At 38.5% G+C, this 19,305-nt stretch overlaps 1 protein-coding gene and 1 long non-coding RNA gene across 2 annotated transcripts in view; one reads left to right on the forward strand and one right to left on the reverse strand.

The window, feature by feature from the left end:
* Positions 1-19,305, forward strand: part of LOC120614632 (uncharacterized) — a 90,393-nt gene that overhangs the window by 55,785 nt on the left and 15,303 nt on the right. The window contains exon 3 of the long non-coding RNA XR_005656020.1: positions 6,805-6,916. This is a non-coding gene — a long non-coding RNA (uncharacterized LOC120614632). The remainder of the gene's footprint in view (positions 1-6,804; positions 6,917-19,305) is intronic.
* Positions 1-19,305, reverse strand: part of ITGA8 (integrin subunit alpha 8) — a 142,822-nt gene that overhangs the window by 24,428 nt on the left and 99,089 nt on the right. The window contains exons 23-25 of the mRNA XM_039877466.1: positions 16,896-16,976; positions 9,892-9,997; positions 7,528-7,686 (exon numbers count right to left, since the gene is read on the reverse strand). Of these exons, the coding sequence (XP_039733400.1) occupies positions 7,528-7,686; positions 9,892-9,997; positions 16,896-16,976 (346 nt within the window). The remainder of the gene's footprint in view (positions 1-7,527; positions 7,687-9,891; positions 9,998-16,895; positions 16,977-19,305) is intronic.

A 19,305-nucleotide genomic window follows, 5' to 3' on the forward strand; every position in this document is an offset into this window, starting at 1 on the left:
ACCTGATATAGTCTTCCAATGAATATTTAGTATTCTTTAATAGAAAACAACAACAACAAAACTTACCCCATTTTGTAGCTAATAAGAGTAAAAGAAATAAGAAGAAAGGAAGAATAGCAAGTACAGTTTGGCAAAAAATGGAAGGAAAAGGGGCCCATTCTTGGAAGAGGATGCAGAGCCAAGTTATTTGCTTACTGTTTGTTTTGAAGATGAAGGAAGTTTAAGTTATAAGATCCAAGGAAAGAACTAGTAGAGAGGAAGAGGTTGGGGAGGCAGGAAACAGGGAGGATACTTAAAGTAGCAAAGTTAAATTTGGAACGGGAGGAATAGCTGTCTTTCCTCTGAGCGTGTCAGGAGGGACCTGGGAGAGATGACTATAAGGCATGGAGGGGAGCGGGGAAATGGGTCATTCGAAGATTCTCTCGCTTTAAGGTCACCTGCTAACAGTAACCCTGGAGAGGCCGTGTGGGAGGTACGAAGGCAATAGTGAGGGTTTGGAGAAGCCAATAAAGAGAACAGGAGGGAGAGGATGGCAGGGGGTACTCCAGATGCTGGCAGCCCAGTAAGCACTTCCACCATCAGGCGAAGGGGCAGAGAAGCCAAAATGTGGGACAGTGCCTAACAGATTTTCAGGGCAGGGACTCTGGAGGAGAGAGAAGAAGGGAGGTTAAGTCAGGGAGCTTGTAAAAGAACGTTTCGACTAAGTCATCATGGACTCCAGGCTTGGCAGGAAAGAAATTATGGCCCGGGTTTAGTCTTGAGAGTGGGGTGGGTTAACTGACTCAGAAAATTTTCCTATCAAGGAGGAAAAGGTTTCATGGAGAGAGGAAGTGAGAAAATAGGTTGAATTGGAGACCTGGATGTTGAATTAAATATGTCAGAGGTGGTATCATAAGAGATGATATTCAAAGCACTAAGATGATGACATGTACAGAAGTGACATGAGCATCAGCCCCACGGATGCTGGAATACTTTAGGACAGTGGTCGGGCCCGGCTCGGTGAGAAGGAGGGTAAGCCCGGAGCAGCTCGAAGGGCTCAGCGACGAAGGGACTCAATGATGAAGAGTCTGAAGGACAAGCCTTAACAGCGTATGACTAAAATTTGAGCTTAGGTAGAAACTCGTGAAAGTCTCTAAGATTCCCTTACGTTTTCTATCACATACTCTGTGCATGTGGTGGGGATGGGTTTTGTTTGAGATGTATCGTGTGTAATTTCTGCTTTCTAGAGGGCTGTGCAGAGTTGACTCTGTAGGTAACCGAACTACAGAGAAGAGGAGCTGGAAGGAACTAGGGAGCATTTCCTTATTCCCAAGTTACAGCCTAGTACTAGGACTAGTAGTTAAGTAGTAGTAGTAAAATAATAGCCCAAAGAGAAGAACACTCTTCAACTTCCTGTGTGGTTTCACTGGCTGCAGCTGTGTAAGAATAAAGACCACAGTCTTCTGTGGGGGCCATGGTATATCGTCATTCACCAATATTTATAAGTGGTCTTTCACTGAAACACAGGACTTGTTCCGACTGACTCCAGGCTAGAGAATGGATGTACCATACTGCAGAGGTTGATGAAACAGGGTTCTTTCTTTCAGGAACATTGTTTCACAGCTAGAGGGATTCTGGTCTTACACTTGAAAGTCAGAAAGGCTTACAGACCAGTTTTCTCAAATGGTATTCCAAAAATGATTTTGAAATACAAAAACAAAGCAGAAACAAAACAAAACCCCCAAAACGAAACAAAAGGAAAAAGGAAAAAGTTATCCAAGAAATGCAAACAACAGTTAAAGTCCACTTTCTAGATGAACTTTTGGAGCCTGTTTCACAACTGACAGTGCTCCCACAGGTCATGTTTTCCCTTAGCCTGAAATCCTTAGAGGTGAGGGGGGCTGGCCCCTTAGCACCCACATTAGGCGGACATTCAGAGTACGATGGCCACGTGCTGTGAGAAGCTGGTGGTAAATGCTAAAGTACCTTCTTCAGAACACATACGAAAATTGCTCTTTTCTGCAACGAGGAGACAATTGTTGGTAAATAGGGTTCTTTCCCGCAGCTGCAACTCAGATTTCCACCCCAACGGGAGTTTTCTATTTTCATAACTCTTCACCAAACTGTTCGCTCTGGTATAGTTTTAAATTTATGGGCTAAAGGGTTACTGTGTAGCTGGAACGTGCGACGCAGTTGCAAATGTAGCTGGAAATGCAGCTTGTGGAGAAGAGAGTTGGGGCAAATGCCATCCAGGGCTCTGGGAACCCAAACAAATGCATCACATGCTACAATCTTTTCCTTGTTTGTAATTCGTTTTTGGATTTCAGGGATTCCTAGTATGCGAGAGAGACGGTGGACTTCTCTCCTGGAACTCTTTGCCTGTGATTAAATTGAAGTAGAGACAAGCCCAGGGGGTCAGTCTACCATGTAATTTTCTTTAAGACCTAAATGTTAAAGGTTTGTTGGGAGAGAAAAAAAAAACCCCACATTTTTTTAACATCCTGAAAAGTTCATGCGAAGCATAACTAAAAGAATCAGTTCATTCCATTGGTGATTTTGAAGCTTTTCTTAGTTGTCGGACATGTGTTTTACATTTTAAAATATATACGAGAACCTGAAGACCATCTTACAGAGAAGATAAGGCAAAGAGAAACGGACCCTGGAGAGTGTATTCTCTTTGGTGGCCAAAAGTTGGACCTCTGGGCACTGTTAAAAAAATAAAGAGTGAATGGAATTCCTCTGTCAGAGGGAGTATGGTGGGCAGGAGTGGGGAGAGAGAGTTGGGGGTTGTTGATTGAGGAAGTGACAAGTCTCCTTGTATTCTGAATAAAGAAGAAGCAGTAAATAAATGGAGGTAGTTATGAAGGAAGAAAATCCTCTTAAGGATAAGACAAAAGTATGCAAATTCGCCAAGCCAAGCCACTGATTCCACAAATAAAAAAAAAAAAAAAACGTTTGCAGGGCTATAATCTCTGAGGCACAGTTTCCATGTTTCTGCCTTCGTGTTTGTACTCTCTGGTTGTAATCTGGACTTCCTGCGAGAACTGTCTTGTTCAAGGGACAAGGTCTCACTCAGTCATAACCTCCGGCTTTCCATGGCTCCCAAGACAGTTCCTTGTACAGCGTGTTCTGTCGCGAGATGGCTGCCCTGGGCTGCTCTCTGTCGGACCGTTTCGACCTCGGCGATCTTTCTTGAGCTCGGGCCCAGAATGTCGTATTGTGATTTAACGCAGGTTGCATCTGAGCATCTCCTCCGTCTTCCTCTCCTGAGAACAGTCTCACATGCCGTCGCCCGTTCTCCCAGCATCTCGCAATTGGCTGCTCGTTCCGAAGCCTTGCCAACTTAAAAACTCCTTTATTCTCTGTGCACTTTGGTTCCTGAATAGTGTTTACTTTTTCAACTTCATCTTATCTAGAAATCATAGCCTGTTTGAAGGACTCTCCAAACCTCAGGAACAGACTCCACCAAAATTAGAAAATTGGTAGTTTGAAATCATTATTTTACTGCCTTTCGAATAGTTGAGAAATCTTTTACTCAACTCTAAAATTTTATTCCAAGAAGGATCTGGAACAAATTAGATTTAATGGATTGGTCTGAATGCTGCAGACAGTTGACTGTTTCAAAATGCTTTAGATGGTAGACTATAGAGAAACTGCCACATTAAAGTCCTCTGCCCCTGACCTGGACCATCAAGCCTGGAGGCAGAAACTTCATGGCCATCTGCTTATGATGCTAAGTTTATAGAAGACACAGAAATGGCCTTCATGAGGTGAAACCGTCACAGACAACCAAAGACAACAACCTTTTCACTGGGCGGCAAACGTGAACGCAGTAGTGAATGAGCCCAAGGCTGTGCCACCCCCTCATGCTGGCTTGATCGGGGGGCACTGCCAGGGGCTGGGCAGCCCACTCAGCTCTTCCTGCACCCCACAATCCACCCATGATTCCACTGACCCTCACAGTTGGATGTTTGAACAGTGTCAACAAAGCAGGCTAAGCGAATCCCCATGAAACCTGCTGCGAGGCAAGTCGTTAAATAAAAACTCATCGACTTCTAGTGGCATCTCAGTGTGTCCTTGCCGACCCTCCCCCGCTCTCCCCCATCCTAATGTGGTTGTCGATGCTCTGTTTTGGGGCAACAAATGAGGAGAACGTGGGTGAGATCTTTTGTCCATCATCTCCTAGAACAGCCACAGGGCACAGAGTCTTCATGGTAGTCGCTTTCAGAGGCAGTCGGCGTTGGCTCTTCAAAACTCGCAGCCATGAAGGCAGCTTGCTGGGGTCACTGAACTGCATCAAATATTGTTAGGAAAACTGAACCCTGTTGATGCCTTTCCGGACTTCGAGGCTGTGTGAGGAGAGTCACATTTGGAATACATATTTAATTTACAGACGGGTTGTATTTCAGAAGATTTTAGACTAGATGTTTGGCACTCAGCATTTATTTCTCTTTAGAAATGATATTTTAAATGGTGGTCCAGTTCTCGAGCCAGACCACAGAGAAATTGACTTTATCCACAATATGGCTTTGAGGCATAAAACTATGTATTTACAATTAAAAATTAAGCCAGAATGGTTGCTGTATGAGTAATTTAAAAAATAGGAAAAAAAATCATGATGTTAAGTACATTATGTTAAATATTGATGCATTTAATTCGAGGACAATGTTGTGGAGAGTCCGCAGAGGCTATCTGGGGAATTTCCAAAGTTTTAGAGTTGGTGGCACTGGTTCCTTGGAGTGGGCGCCCTAGAAAATGTTTCCGAGGAAATCTGATGGTTTCTTTTTCATAAGCAATTTTGCATAGAATTTTGTGAGAGCTGGAAAGAGGCAGTGAAGGAGGAAGCTACTTTCAGTGGTAAGTGGGCAAAAATGAGAATATATCCAGGAAGGAGAAGTTGACTGAAAAAGTGTATGTGAACACAAGAGAAAGGAAATTTGCTGAAAGGAAATCAACTGAATGGTTGGAGAGGAAAACATAGGAGTTGGGGAACTTGGCAAATCCTCCAGAGGAAGCTTCTGAAAATCGGGGCTGTAGTTCCTCCTCTGACAGTTGGGGTGTTTTGGTGCCTAGTTCAGCGGGGACTGGAGCATGCTCAGAAAGGGTTTGTTGAAAATGGACTGCTCACAGAGGCAGATGTTTTAAGAGGCACTCACCACCTATAGCTCAACTCATAAAGACATTGTAGAACCAAATAGTAAGGAATTTTACCTTAGTCTACTCGGTGGGTAATAGTTAATATTGGGATTTAATTCTTGCCTATACAAATATATTTCTGCATCCTCTGTTCCTTTTACTAAATCTACCCTCTCTCTACTTCTTAAAAAAAAAAAACAACTATAGTTAAAAGTAAAACCATCTATACTCAATTAAAAAAATCTAGCAATTAGCTTTGATGTAAGAATCTGAAATTGATATTAAATTTTAAAATGTCCCCGACATATTCTTTTGAAGATAACAAGATGTACTAAACAATTATAGACAGAAAATAGACTTTAGCTCTGAGTTATCTAGAAAGAAGAATATTGCCAAGTAAATTACTAATGACTTCACCAGAAATTATTTAATATCTTAAGAGGAAAATAACCTTCAAGTACTCCCAATTGTTTATAGTTACTGATATAAAATATATTGATTAAAATTTTTAAAAATGCATTTATTGATAAAAACTCTTTTAGACTCTCTGGGTCATGCAGATTGAATATAGATAAAAAGCATTTTGAGAACCTGAAAGTAATAACACTTCAAGTAGTCCACGAATTCAGAATTTCAAGAATTCATAAATTTTTATAATTAGTTATTTTAGGGAGCTATTACTTCATCTTGTAATCAAGTCTTCTTATATTGACTCCACAGGTTGAGAATTTTACAAAAGGAGCCTAATTAAGTTGCTTTAAAAAAATTACCTCAGACAGATTTTTAAAGTCTATACTTTAAAGAATAACTGGATACTAGGAAATACAGGTGTTTAGTATATAGCACCAACCCTTTTGCATGAATCTGTCAATGTTTAAAGCAAGTTATCTACTCATACTGTTTCAGGCACTATAAATGATTGTTAAATTGCAGCAAAGAAAAAAAATGCAACCATCATGGTGCACATTAAACAAGTTACATAATATATACAAACATATATAAATAGTGTCAGACATAAACTAAACATTACACTCAAAGAAAGTTAGAGACCTTCTGCGCAATCATGAGCTCCAAGAATCTATGACTGAAATACAAGTATATGTTAACTGGAGAACAGGATATGTGAATGTTTTAATTACTTCAGTGTTACACATTACCATTTGAAGACGTTATTTTATAAAAAGCTACTGTCTATGAAGACGTTAAAATCATTTCAATGAAAAGCAAAGAGAGAGGAAATGGGGGAAAAATTCCAGGGAGGGAGTATTTTAAATAATTTTGTGGCATACAAATGGGCTTCTTTATTATGACCCTGTAAGGAAGGAGACTTGTTGCCCCATAAATCTTTTCATACTGAACTCTCCTTTTAGTCTTCCTCTTTTTGAATAGAAAGCATATTGGGCTGAAAAAAGGAAGCCTTTCATAACAGGCAATATCCCAGTGCCCTGGATTGAGAGTAGAGGCCTGTGTCTTGGGTGGTTGAGTGAGTGTTTCATGAAGCCTGCCCTCTGCACCATTTCTCATGGAGACATTGTGTCCCCGTAGCCACTGGAGAACGTTCATTCTTAAATACAGTTCTCTTGTGAGGACAGCATCTGATTAACAAGGGTTTTGTGTTTTTTTTTTTCCTTCTTCATTCACATGTGACATTTTCAAGGGCTTATGCTAATTAATTTCTTTCCTTTCTAGAATGACCCTAATGCCAAATTTGGATCTCAGTCTGGATGGGATCAGTTCCATGGATGCTCGAGCTTCCTCCTCAGCCGAAGTATGACCAGCAAACCAGCCACGTGGATATCAGGTGAGCATTTGCAGAGAGGCCGAATTTCAGACCCCACTCCAGAACTTGTATCCTAGAGTCCCAGGTAATACTGATATGCTTAAGAGTTTAAGAAGCACAGCTCTCAGCTTCTCTATAAACTTTAGTGAAGAACAGGGTCCTGAAAATTACAGTTTGTGGGTTCTCAGGGCACTGAGATGGCCTTTGGCGAATTATCACATGTCACCACTTGCTATTGGCAAAAAGCCATTTTGGCCAAGATCTTCTTGACTTTTGGCAATATACCAAAAAGGCTTTAAAAATAGCATGCTGTACAAATTTTCCAAAACATGACATATCTATGATTTTGGTCTGGTTGTGCTGCTCATCAAACCATATATAAAAAGTATGTATTGAAACAGGCTAAATAAATAACAGGTCACTGTGAGCAATAACACTAAGAGAAATTTAAGTTTTCTGGGAATGATATTGTAAGTTAGGTCTGGTATTTGTAACTATAAAACTAAAACAAAAGTTCTGATCCATTATCATGGAAATAACTTATAATTGCTTTGCTTTCTTTTACAAGCCACTTTTTTTTTTTTCCTAACCATAAAAAGTAAACAAAGCTGCTGGTTAAACCAGGCTCCTACCTTTATATCCTGTGGGTTGATATCAGGATTTGTTTGACATTGTAGAGGTCCCAGAGTTTGAATATGAAAAATATAAAGGAGAAATTCATCCCGGGCAGAGAATGGCCAGCCCACCTCCAGAAGGGTGTCACTGATGGCACTTGGTCCAATATTGTGCAGCTACAAGCAAGGGACACATCACGTTATGGCACAGCACAGGCAGCAGGAAGATATCAAACCCCACATACTCCATGTCCATTCTATAAAGCATGTATTTTTAGTGTTGAGTCATCTGGACTGTGACTGTGGAAAGTAGGAAACAGAGTCTCATAAGCAGGAGGAGCTCTGAAAGCAAGACGTGCTTAGAGAAGACTCTTCGATCTCTGCGGTTCTAAGGGCAAATTCCCTCCACGACAGCCACACTAACCATGTCCGGTCAGTGCGAGACTCACCTTAAATTTATATTAATTTAATCGCAGTGCTAGAAATGCAATTCGAGTTATATGCTTTCAAAATCTAGTTATTCTTTCTTTACATTGAAATTGCCTCTTTCCTGACTACTGACTTGCCAATTGCAACCATATGTGATGCACTCTCTTTCACCCTCTGGAAAAATGGCTATCCATCAAACGCCAAAGGCCCCGGGCTCACCACAGTTCACGTCAACTGTGAATTTCAAAGCTGAGCTCCTTCTGTTTTAATCAGTGAATCTCAAGGAAAGAAAGACTACATCTCATAAAGAGATGAACCTTTTAAACACGTGAATCCTGTACTCACGGGACACTAAACGGCTTGTGAAAAGAAAACCACTAAGGATATTTAAACTTACTATAAATTTTTAAAATTCAAAGTTAGCAGGGATCGTTTGTATTTTTTCACAGTTCTGACCGTTATCATGGTCAATAAAACAATTTATAGTTGGTTTTCCTTACTAGGTGGCCCATTTAATTGACAAAGCAACATAACATCCATTGATAACAGTATATTTCGAGACGTGAGATTAGCATATAAGAAGCATCCATTGACTGCTTTTGGCACTATTGACTGTTAAGCTAGCATTTTGTGATCTATTTGTGTTAAGATTAGAAGCAGGGTAGCCCTGAGAATGATTGAACTTGAATATGTTTTCAAACTGTAAAGTTTCACCATTCTGAAACAGAAACTGATACACACAGTTTCAATAAATTATTCAACAGCCTTTTTCTTTTCCCAGTGTAGTTCTTAATCCAGGTGGCCCTGGGCACTGTGTTATCCTTTTGCTATCAAGAGAGCTTAAGGCAAAGCTTTGATCCAGCTTCAGGCAGGGCTCCTGATTCTGAGTGCAGGATGGGCAGATGACAGAGGTTTCCGTGTTGACACTGCCCAGGAGTTGATTTTTCTTTCCTATCTACATAAAGAGCTCATCGCTTTTGAAATGGCTTTATTGTTAACTGCAGAGAATGTTATTTAAGATGAAAGTCATAGAATTATTAGGTCAGTGGTATGAGTTACATAGAAAAGAGACAGAGGGCATCAATCAAGAAGGTATCTCAGATGGAAAATGGCTTGGAACAATATTTTTAACAGAATTCCACCCCTGGTCCCTTGAAAATGGACAGGAATAACTCTCTCCACGGAGAGTACTGACTTTATTTTAAACAATAGAAAAAAGAACAAGTACAAAACTAACCCTTTTACTATATCTTGGTCTCTAACTGTAAAAAATTTAAATGTTTCAGATGATGTATCAACAAAGCTCTTCCCTATTCACAATTTAACACTTGAAAGGGGAAAAGGTCATCAGGTTTTTTTATAAGCTCTTGTTTGCTTCTGGAAAGTATTTTACTAATCAACAGACTATTTCAAATCTCGGAATCAGTTATTCACGTCTAATTTGGGTCATTTGAATGAACAGTAAGGTTATACTTATCTATCTACCGTCCACCCACCATATATATAATGTAAGCATTTCTTGGTAAAATAGCGAATAATCTATAAAATTTTCTCTGGTACTTTTCTGTTGGTAGCCCTCAGTTCAAGAGGTGGCTGGATTTTAAGGATATCTGAAATTATAGGAAGGAGCAAAATAAAGTCTAGGAAGATAGTCACTTTTATGCTTAGGCTTTCCAAGCATTAAAAAGAGAAAAAATAAAGAACATTTAAAAAAAAGAGTAACAGTAACAAGGTAAAATGTTTCTCACTGTATAAGGGCTCTCCTCACCGAAAAGCAAATGACCGTATGGTGGGTACTTAACAGGACACCCCACCAGCACATGACAGCACAACTCTAGACCCTATATAAAGCTCAGATCTTGTACTGGTGTCTTCTAAAATGCTAGGAAGAGTTTGTTAGTAAAGAGCATAAGAAGAGACCCCTAACACAACTTCAACAGAGATGACAGCTACCTCATAAATGTGCTCCACCAAGGGTCCAACTCCCTCCTCTTTGCGGGGCTCCTCTTCCGGTGCCCAGTTATGGATGGGCAGGACAATCTGCAGAGGGTGGGAGACTCTGAAACATGGAATCATACATTAACTGCTGCCGACGGCACACAGGAAGTGTGTTTCACTAGTGTGCAGTGCAACAGCGGCAGGAAAACGTGGATCTTGAGTTATTTGAATAGATATTGCCTATAAGGAGAAAAGGGCTGTAAGGGGTGTTCAGCAAAATAACCGAAGGAACAGGGAAGGGTCTGAGACATGCCCTGTAGACTTTTAACTCCTGGTCTCTCGCTCAGAGGTTGACTGTTTTAGAGCATCTCATCTCTTGGGCACTAGAGGGCAGAGCAGAGTGTTCCTGAGTTGAGATGGATAATTTAACATATGCATATATGTTAAATATGCATATATGAATATATATTTATACATCCTGTTTAAAAGAGAGAGAGAGAGAGATGTGTGTGTGTGTGTGTGTGTGTGTGTGTGTGTGTGTGTGTACAGATATATAACTCCTACTTTAAGCTATATGAAAAAGAGACTTTTTTTTTTTTTTTTGGTGAGTGAAAATCTAGAATTCTGTGTGGTATGGTAAATATCCAGTTGCGAAGAAATATAGTTTCCAGTTAAATACTTCATAGTAGAAAAATGGCCACTTGTATTTTCTTCTTTCTTGGATTTCTTTGACTTCCCATTAATTCGGCCATACCTCTCACAAGGCCAGGCCTGGAGCCAAAACAAAATAAAGCCCGTTTGTGTTCTAGAGCTGTCTTATAGATAACTCAAGGGTGAGAGAGAGTTAAATGGTGCAATCATGTAAGTAGGATTTTAACTTGACATATAAGTATTTTTCTGGAACTTACACCTAGAGAGTGAGCATTAGATGAAAGCACTATTCTAATATTAAAAGGGGATTACAAACATAATCGTTATTTTTACAAAATCTTTAAAAACATAATTCTCAAACCCACAATGCTTTCTAGCAGTTTTTGGCTAAAAGATATCTTTAAAAGAATTCCTAGACTTTCAGCTAAAAATGACTTCAACAGAAGACATCTCTTTTGGCAATTAGATGTCTTAAATGCCCTTTTATGAGTATCCAGTAATTAACACAGCTTCCAGCAACTTCAAACATTATCTCTTTCTAAACCAGAAAGTAAACTTTACTGGGTTAAATTCTGACCCAAGGGCAAATATTTTAATGTCTGTATGTCTCTATTTCCTCATCTAGAAAATTATAAACTTTTTGGGTCGTATACCACAAATAATTGGAAAACGTCTCAAATGCTTTTGGTTAAAGTTGATATGCCTGCATTGTCTTCGAGGGGTGGTGAGGAAAGGTACATTTTTTAAAACTGAAAACCCATGGAAATGTTACTGAATTGCAAACAATTTACCCATCCTTTGCCTTCATCCTTACTGTGTCAGTATTAAAATAAAAAGTGCAGGGCTCAGCCTTTCTGGGCAGATACTTCAACATTCTCTACCCTTAAAGAGGTTTGTTGTTTGCCACGCACTCCTTTCCTGCTTGCTTTGAGTAAATCTGTTTAGATCGACTTGTTGGGGGACTTGTTGAGGAGAAGTGTTCAGAACATGGCGTCAGGGTTGCTTTCATCAGACGGATGCCCAGAGAGCTTGGAGTCTTGATGCCCTCACCCCCCAAAACTTCACTTTGCTCTTAGCTCCTTAGCTTGGTGGCAGAGAGCTGACTCCAAGTCCTGCCTCCATCGTGAGGCTCTAGGAAAACCTTTTTTTAGTTGTTGTTGTTGTTGTCGTTCTTGTTCTTATGCTCACCAAGCCTGTAGCACTGGTCCTAAATCCTCCAGGACCATAGAATCATAAATTGAGACCTTGGCCGGTATTGTGGAGACATTGTGCTGAGAATCTCTCATTTTATAAATGAAAGGAAAACTGATGTCCAGGGAAGTAGGAGGTTAGTTACAGGCGAAGACTATAGCTCTGGCTTATTCAGTGCCATCTACTCTATTCCAATATACAATGTACCACTAAGCTGCAAGGGTTTTAGTACAAACTTGACACCTCTGACCCTCTTCTATGACAAAATCAAGTAAAAATCTATGAAGAAACCCATCACAGGGCATGGGAAAATCATTCAAAAAGTATGACTCTCAAAATTCACCCTATCTAATCTCTGAAGACCTTTTAAAATCTGGGGAAACCCTGGCAAAGAATGGGTCTCTAAAGATCCCAATTAAATAAATGAAGCATTGTTCACTATTTCCAAAGTTTTTTGTTTGTTTGTTTTGTTTTTGTTTTTAAGAAGAAAGGGAAAAAGAATCTCATTAACTAACTAGCCTTGGAAGAACAGCCAGTGCAGTAACCTAACAACCCTTCCCGAATCGATCTCACCTTCTAAGACAAAGGATAGAGCATTATTCCACAAAGACCCTCGAGTAATAAGAAGATTGGGGGTACTCGATGCTAACACTGGACATTGAGGGAAAGCAATGAATAAGGTTTCTGATAAGTGAAAGTCTATATGCCATCAGGAAGTTCAAATCTGATGATGTGCTAGTATGGTGTGAACCCTATTTTAACAACCTTGATTTCAATCCTTGTTAGTTTCAAAAGTAACAACTACCATCTATTGTATGGAACAGTGTTGGCTCTATTTGCAGTTGACAGTATCTATGCAGAAAATGGTTTTTCATGATTGTAGGCTCTTTTAATACAAACCCATTCAATCCTGATTACTTAATAAAAGATAACATTTTATTATTCTTCGAGATCCTAATATATCTGGTGTTGCTTCTTGTGGCTAAGTTTACTTCTTACAGGCCTATACTAAATTAATACTTCATACCAGCAAGTGACATATAAATCTGTTTAAAGACAGTGATGAATTTACCTGGCTTTGAAACAAATGAAATGATTCTCAATATTTTTTTCCCATTCAAAGAAATAAATCCATTTGAGTTTATTTTTGAAATAAAAAAAAAATGGTAAATTTTTAAAAATTACTGTTAGAGATAGTGCATGATAACATACATTGGAATAAACACCATCGGCCAAAAAGAAAATTAGGTTTTCCTGACGACCAAACATGGAAGATTTTCAACACAGTAGCTATTTGTTAAGTTTTAAACATTAGAACTAATGTTTTTGCTCAGTATTTGGAGGAAAGAATTTTACTTGGTGAAATGGCTAAAAAGAATTTTAACTTAGAGAATTTTTTCTTAGAGAAAAAATTATGGTCAATTATGGAACATTACCTAGCAATTAAAATAATTACACTCAGAAACCTAATTATAATTATGTTTCGATTATTGGCAAAATGAATAGAAATTTTCCTACTTTTTTACTTAGAAACATTGGTGCCATAGTGATGAGAGAAATACTTTAAAATATTAATCTCATAAAATGAATATGCGAGGATAAATACAGTTACATTAATCCCTAATTGCCTTGGACTGAATTATGACTTGTGGAATAAAAACAGTTCCCAATTTAAAATTTATTTTGGAATTAAACAGTTTCCATTTATTTGTAGTGAGCAAAATGAAGATAGGCTACATTTAAAGGAGACCAAATTTTATATACGCCAGTTCTGGTTTTTTGAAAGCTATAAAAATAAGATCATAAAAATAATCCTTGCATTTTCTTCTGTTATTTAAAATGGTGTTTTTCTCATAAAGAGAGGGATGAAATTAAATTAGAAATGCACAAAAATAAAACATCTAGATTAGCTCCAAATATCTGTAAATCAAACAGGTCACTTCCTATGAGTCAACTTATGAGTTAAAGAAGAAATCACAAAGGAAATTGGAAAATATTTTGAACTGAGTTACAGTGAAAGCCCAACATATCAGTATTTTGGAATGCTACTAAAGCAGTTGTTAGAGGGAAATTTAGAACACGAAATGCTTATATAAGAGAAGAAGAGAGATCTCTAATCGATGATCTAATTTCTACATAGAGGAATGAGGAAAAGAAGAGAAACCCTGACCCAAAGTGAACGGAAGGAAGGAAATAATAACAACAGAAACAGAAACAAGTGAAATAGAAAACAAAAACAAGAGCAAAAATATAATTAAAAAAAAGAAAAAAAATCGATGTACCCCAAAATGCGGTTCTTTGAAAAGATCACTAAACTCTAGCCAGACTGACCAGAGGGAAAAAAAAAAGGCAGGTAAAAGATACAAATTGCCAATATTGAGAGTGATGTGGGGACCTAATCAGAAGTCCTACAGATGTTAAAAGGAAAATGAAAGAATATCATGAACAACTTTATACACAAAACATTAACAACTAAGATGAAATAGACAAATTCCTTGAAAGACAAACTACCAAAGCTCACTCAAGTAGAATTAGAGAATATGAATAGCTTTATATCAAAGAATTAAATTGAATTGTTAAAACCCTTCCTAGAAAAACAAAAAGCCAAAAACCGACCAACCAACTGACAAACAAAAAACCCCCCAAACTCTAGATTCAGATGGCTTCACCAACCTAAAACCTATAACAGATTCACAAAAATAAAGAGAAAGGAATCCAAACATATCATTAACTAAAGTCATCAATGCACAAGAGAAGAGAGCAAGAGAAGAAAGGAACAGACAAAGACAACAAAAACAATGAGAAAACAATAAAATGGCAATAACTACATATTTATCAACAATTATTTTAAATGTACATGGACAAGATGATCCAATCAAAAGACATAGATAGGGTGGCTGAATCAATAAAGAAAGAGCCATGCTGTCTATAAGAGGCTCACTTCAGAGAGAAAGACACATATAGACTAAAGGTGAAGGGATGAAAAAAAGATATTGTATGCAAATGGAAACAAAAAGAAAGCTGGGGTACCAATACTTATATCAGAAAAAATAGACTTTAAAACAAAGACCATAACAGGAGACAATGAAGAGTATTACATAATGACAAAGGGATCAATCCAATAAGAGGATATAACTCTTGTAAATATCTACACACCCAATATAGGAACACCTAAGTATATAAAGCAAATATTAACAGACATAAAGGGAGAGATTGACAGTTATATAGTAATAGTAGGGGACTTTAACACCCCACTTACATCAATGAATAGATCACTCAGACAGAAAATCAAGGAAACATTGCTCTTAACCAACACATTACCTCAAAGGAATTAATAGATATTTATAGAACATTCTACTCAGAACAGCAGAATACTCATTCTTTTCAAGTGCCCATGGAACATTTTCCAGGATAGACCACATGTTAGGCCACAAAACAAGTCTCAATAAATTTAAGAAGGTTGAAATCATTTCAAACATCCTTTCTGACCACAGTGATATAAAACTAGAAAATTAAAAATAGAACTATCATATGACCCAGCAATTCCACTCTGGGTGTTTATTTGAAGGAAACAAAAACACTAATTCGAAAAGATATATATATATCCCTTTGTTCATTGAAGCATTATTTACAATAGTCAAGATATGAAAGCAACCTAGGTGGCAATCGATAAATAAATATAAAAAGAAGATGCGGTATATAGGTAAATATAGATGTATATATGTATGTATATATGTATATGTTTATATATATATATGCACACATACTCTAAGCATATAGCATTCTGATATTCTTCCACATGTGTGCCAGGAGATATGTACAAAAAAGTTTGTTAAAAAAAAACTAAAACAAAGAAAGAACCCCCGCCAAATGTTCATTAAGAGTAGAATGGATAAGTTATGGTATGGTTTTACAATGTTATACTCTTCTGCAGTTAAAATGAATGAATCAATGTAGTTAGAATGAACAAAATCACAGAAGCATATATAAAATAAGATTTTGTGTAGATAAGGTTCAAAAAACTCTCATAGGCTGTAGAGCATGATCATTTATAAACATGCACCTGGAGACAGGCTGCTCGTATTTATATTCTAGACCCCACTTCCTAGCTACGTTGCTTTCAAGTCCCTGTGCCAAAATTCCCTCACTGGTGCAGTGAGGACAGCAGTACATACTAAAATGTGCTAACATGTTGGGAGAGCACATGAAAGAATCAGTAAACATTAGGCATTATTCTTCTTCTCTAATCCACCAGGTGGAGCCTCAGTGGTCCAGGATAGAGCATCTCCTACACACGCACACGCCTTCCCCACCCCCACGGAGAGCAACAGAGTGCAGCAGTGAGAAAACGCATAGTGACAATGCGTTTTCTGAGTGCAGAAGTCTATAGTTGCCATCGTGGAGGGGTGTGACCCACTCAGGACCTATGGGAAAGGAAGAGGGAACTGGGAAGGCTGGAATCCTAGTAACAATTTGGCCCAAAAAAGACTAGTTGACATTTTTAGCCAACTTTGATTGTTTAGAAGAAACAAGAATTAAAAGAAAATTAATGAAGTCCACACTTGGGCAAGATAAGAAGGACATGCAGTCCATTTCTGATTTATTTTCACCCCCAGGCACGGATTTCCCAGATGGTAGTTATTCCAAGCCTTTTAGTTGACCACTTACCTCCTGTCTCTCCATCAATTGTTTATTGGCACCTTCTTCAAAGAATAGGACAGAAGGAAAAAGAGATAAAATGTAGATTCCCATCAACCCTCACATCTAAGAGTCAGCCATTTCTTAAACTCAAGATGTGGCATGGTGAGGCTGAGTTTTCATTATCCCAGAATAATTACTGGAGAGAGGAGACTTTCAGGAAATCACATGGTTGTCTATTTTATCTGGCTTCTTATCACTGGCTTTTATAGTTTGATTACTGAACTGTCAGTTTGGGGAATAAAGTGAGCTCTTGTTTTGATATCCTTGGGGTTAATTATCTTACAGAGTTTACTCTGCTTTCCAATGGAAGGCTAACAATGGATAGAAAAGAATGAAAATTTATGACCAAAGTGAACTGTCATCTCTAATGCATTAGGAAACTCCCATGTAGTTTTTGCTAGTATCTTATCATTGCTCTCACATACACAAAGCTATTATTATAACATAACTAAGACAACACCTTGCTTATTACTTACCCTCTTATTTCTACTTGAGCGACAGCAGTGATGTTGATTTGTAGGCTCACAAGATTGCTGTCTGGGTTGTCCTTGTTGGAACTAAAAACAATGACACATGATTTAAATGTATTTTCTCAGATGTGTTACTATAATGTATGATCATTAAAAACATTCTATGTATCACAAGAGCAGCACACATGACCAATATGATAATTTAGAAAACAGTGGCATATCCATTCTACAAAATCATAACCATTTGTAAATTTTTATCTTGATCGCTACATGATCAAAAGTAATGCAGTAATTTTCCACGAAGAGATACCTTATCTGAAAACACAACAGAAATCCAGAAAAGCTAATACTTTTTGTTTCAATGGCCGAACCCATAGGGCAGTGAGCTGAGTTCATTTTCCAGCATCTACCTTGGATATATTCCTTAACTAATCTGTGTATCATGTTCATTGCCCATCAGATGGAAAAGGATAGCAAATCAACTCCTGATTTTCCATGCTAATAAAGGGGAGGACTGGCAAGAATAATCCAAGAGCGGCATATAAGGGAAAAACATTTGCATGCGGCTCTGGAATGCATCATACCATACATTGTTTTGGCAGCAAATTTACTTCCCGTATGGTTTACTTCTTAAGTAATATTAAAATACGTGTACACACCTTGCCTGCTCACTGGCTGACTGGGGGGTGGGGGCTAACAGAAGCATGGCCGATGGCAAGAAGAAGTGACATCAGAGAAAGCTGGGCAGTTCATGCAGAGGCAATGGGCAGAGGACATGGATGTTTGTCAAATGCATCAAGAATCTCTCTTAATTGTATTTTTTTGAACAGTGGCAAAATGATTTTCAAGTTTGCTGTTTCTTTCTTTCAAGCAAATATAATTAGATATGAAATTTAACTTTTAAAAAATGCATATGTTAAGCATCCAGTGCTGTAAGGAAAATGGACCAGGTCTCATGAGCTTTGGATGTGATCCCCCTTGCATTTACTGTCTTACTGTGCTTTCACTGAAGTCGCCCTAATATCCCGAAGGACGATGCAGCTTTCAGCAAACTGAGATGTGGCCACGCCACCACTAACAGGTCATGTTTATAGTCAGGGCTCATTTAGGAAGAGGAAGCCTCTTTTCTCCTTATCGAATCTCACGTGGATTCCATGAACAGGCTCTAATACCGCGGTGATGGTAATGGGGTGTATGTTCTGAATAGCTTTTGAAGCTTTCCAAATGTGGGAGCTGGATAAAAGTTTGCTTTCAAAGGAGGAGGAGACAGAACCGTTCCCACATGGCTTTTGAAAAGTCCTGTTCGATTGTATATACTGATAAGGCAACTTAAACTGCAAACACACATAAAAGATATAAATGGGCAAATGTCAGGCTCATTTCCTGTAATGGGGTATCTCTGCTAAGCTTGTGATGAGCCCAGAGGGACTTGTTCACCAAAGTTTGAACCCCAGTTTCCAGGCCACTTTGTCATTATCACATCTGGGGAGGATCAGTCAGCTAAAAAGTTTTTTGTTGTTGTTGTTGTTGTTTTGTTTTAATGGCGGGATTCTGAATTACTAACTACTAAGAAGTCATTAACTAATTCCGCTTGTCACAGACTTTGTGGTCTCAAATCCATTATGGGGAACTCTTTAGTTTGGAAATTGTTTAGTTATTCCACAGATGACACCGACTTTGTTCTATTTTCTAGTTCACTACTGCTCTGTGGCAGTGGGAATTAGAATTACGGAGGAAAGAAGTGTCATTTAAGTTAATCCATAATTCAGCATTTTGTTTGTAGGTGGTTCAAACAACATGATTTCCTTTACTCACAGCTCCCTGAAACGGTCAATAGATGTCAAGCACTGAAATCATCTCAGGACACGAGTCCAACATGAGATTTCCAGAGACTGTTTTAAAGTGTAACAAAAGCAGGCTAGACCTGGTTGGCTGATCAAAATTATCCTGTCACATAAGCTCACCATGACACTTGGTACTGCAACCAGTGGTATCAACAGAATCTCCTACTGAGAAAGCCACCAGGCTTGACATAGAACTTAGATGCTTCTTTGACCTCTTTCTGGTAAGGAAACCCCCCTCACTAATACCACTGCTACATACAAACGAGCACTTCATCACCACCTTGGATGCTGAGCTATTTATACTGTCACTGCTAGCTTCTATATGAGGCACGATGAATTTCCTCTCCACGACTACACCCTACGTCATGCACCAAGGATAAACATGTTTTCCGCTCACTACTCCAATGCAATTTTTCTTTTTCTCTACTGTTTCCTATTTCCTAGCACTCCTGCTATGCTTTCTGTGGTCTTTGGAATGTCAGCAAACACAACACAATTTCCCCATTACCGAGAAAGCAGCTGCAGTGATGATCACAAAGACGTGTGTATACATGGGAACTGCCATTGGAGAC

This window comes from Pteropus medius, unplaced genomic scaffold (genome assembly GCF_902729225.1).
Source record: "Pteropus medius unplaced genomic scaffold, Ma_sr-lr_union100, whole genome shotgun sequence".
NCBI classification, from domain to species: Eukaryota; Metazoa; Chordata; class Mammalia; order Chiroptera; family Pteropodidae; genus Pteropus; species Pteropus medius.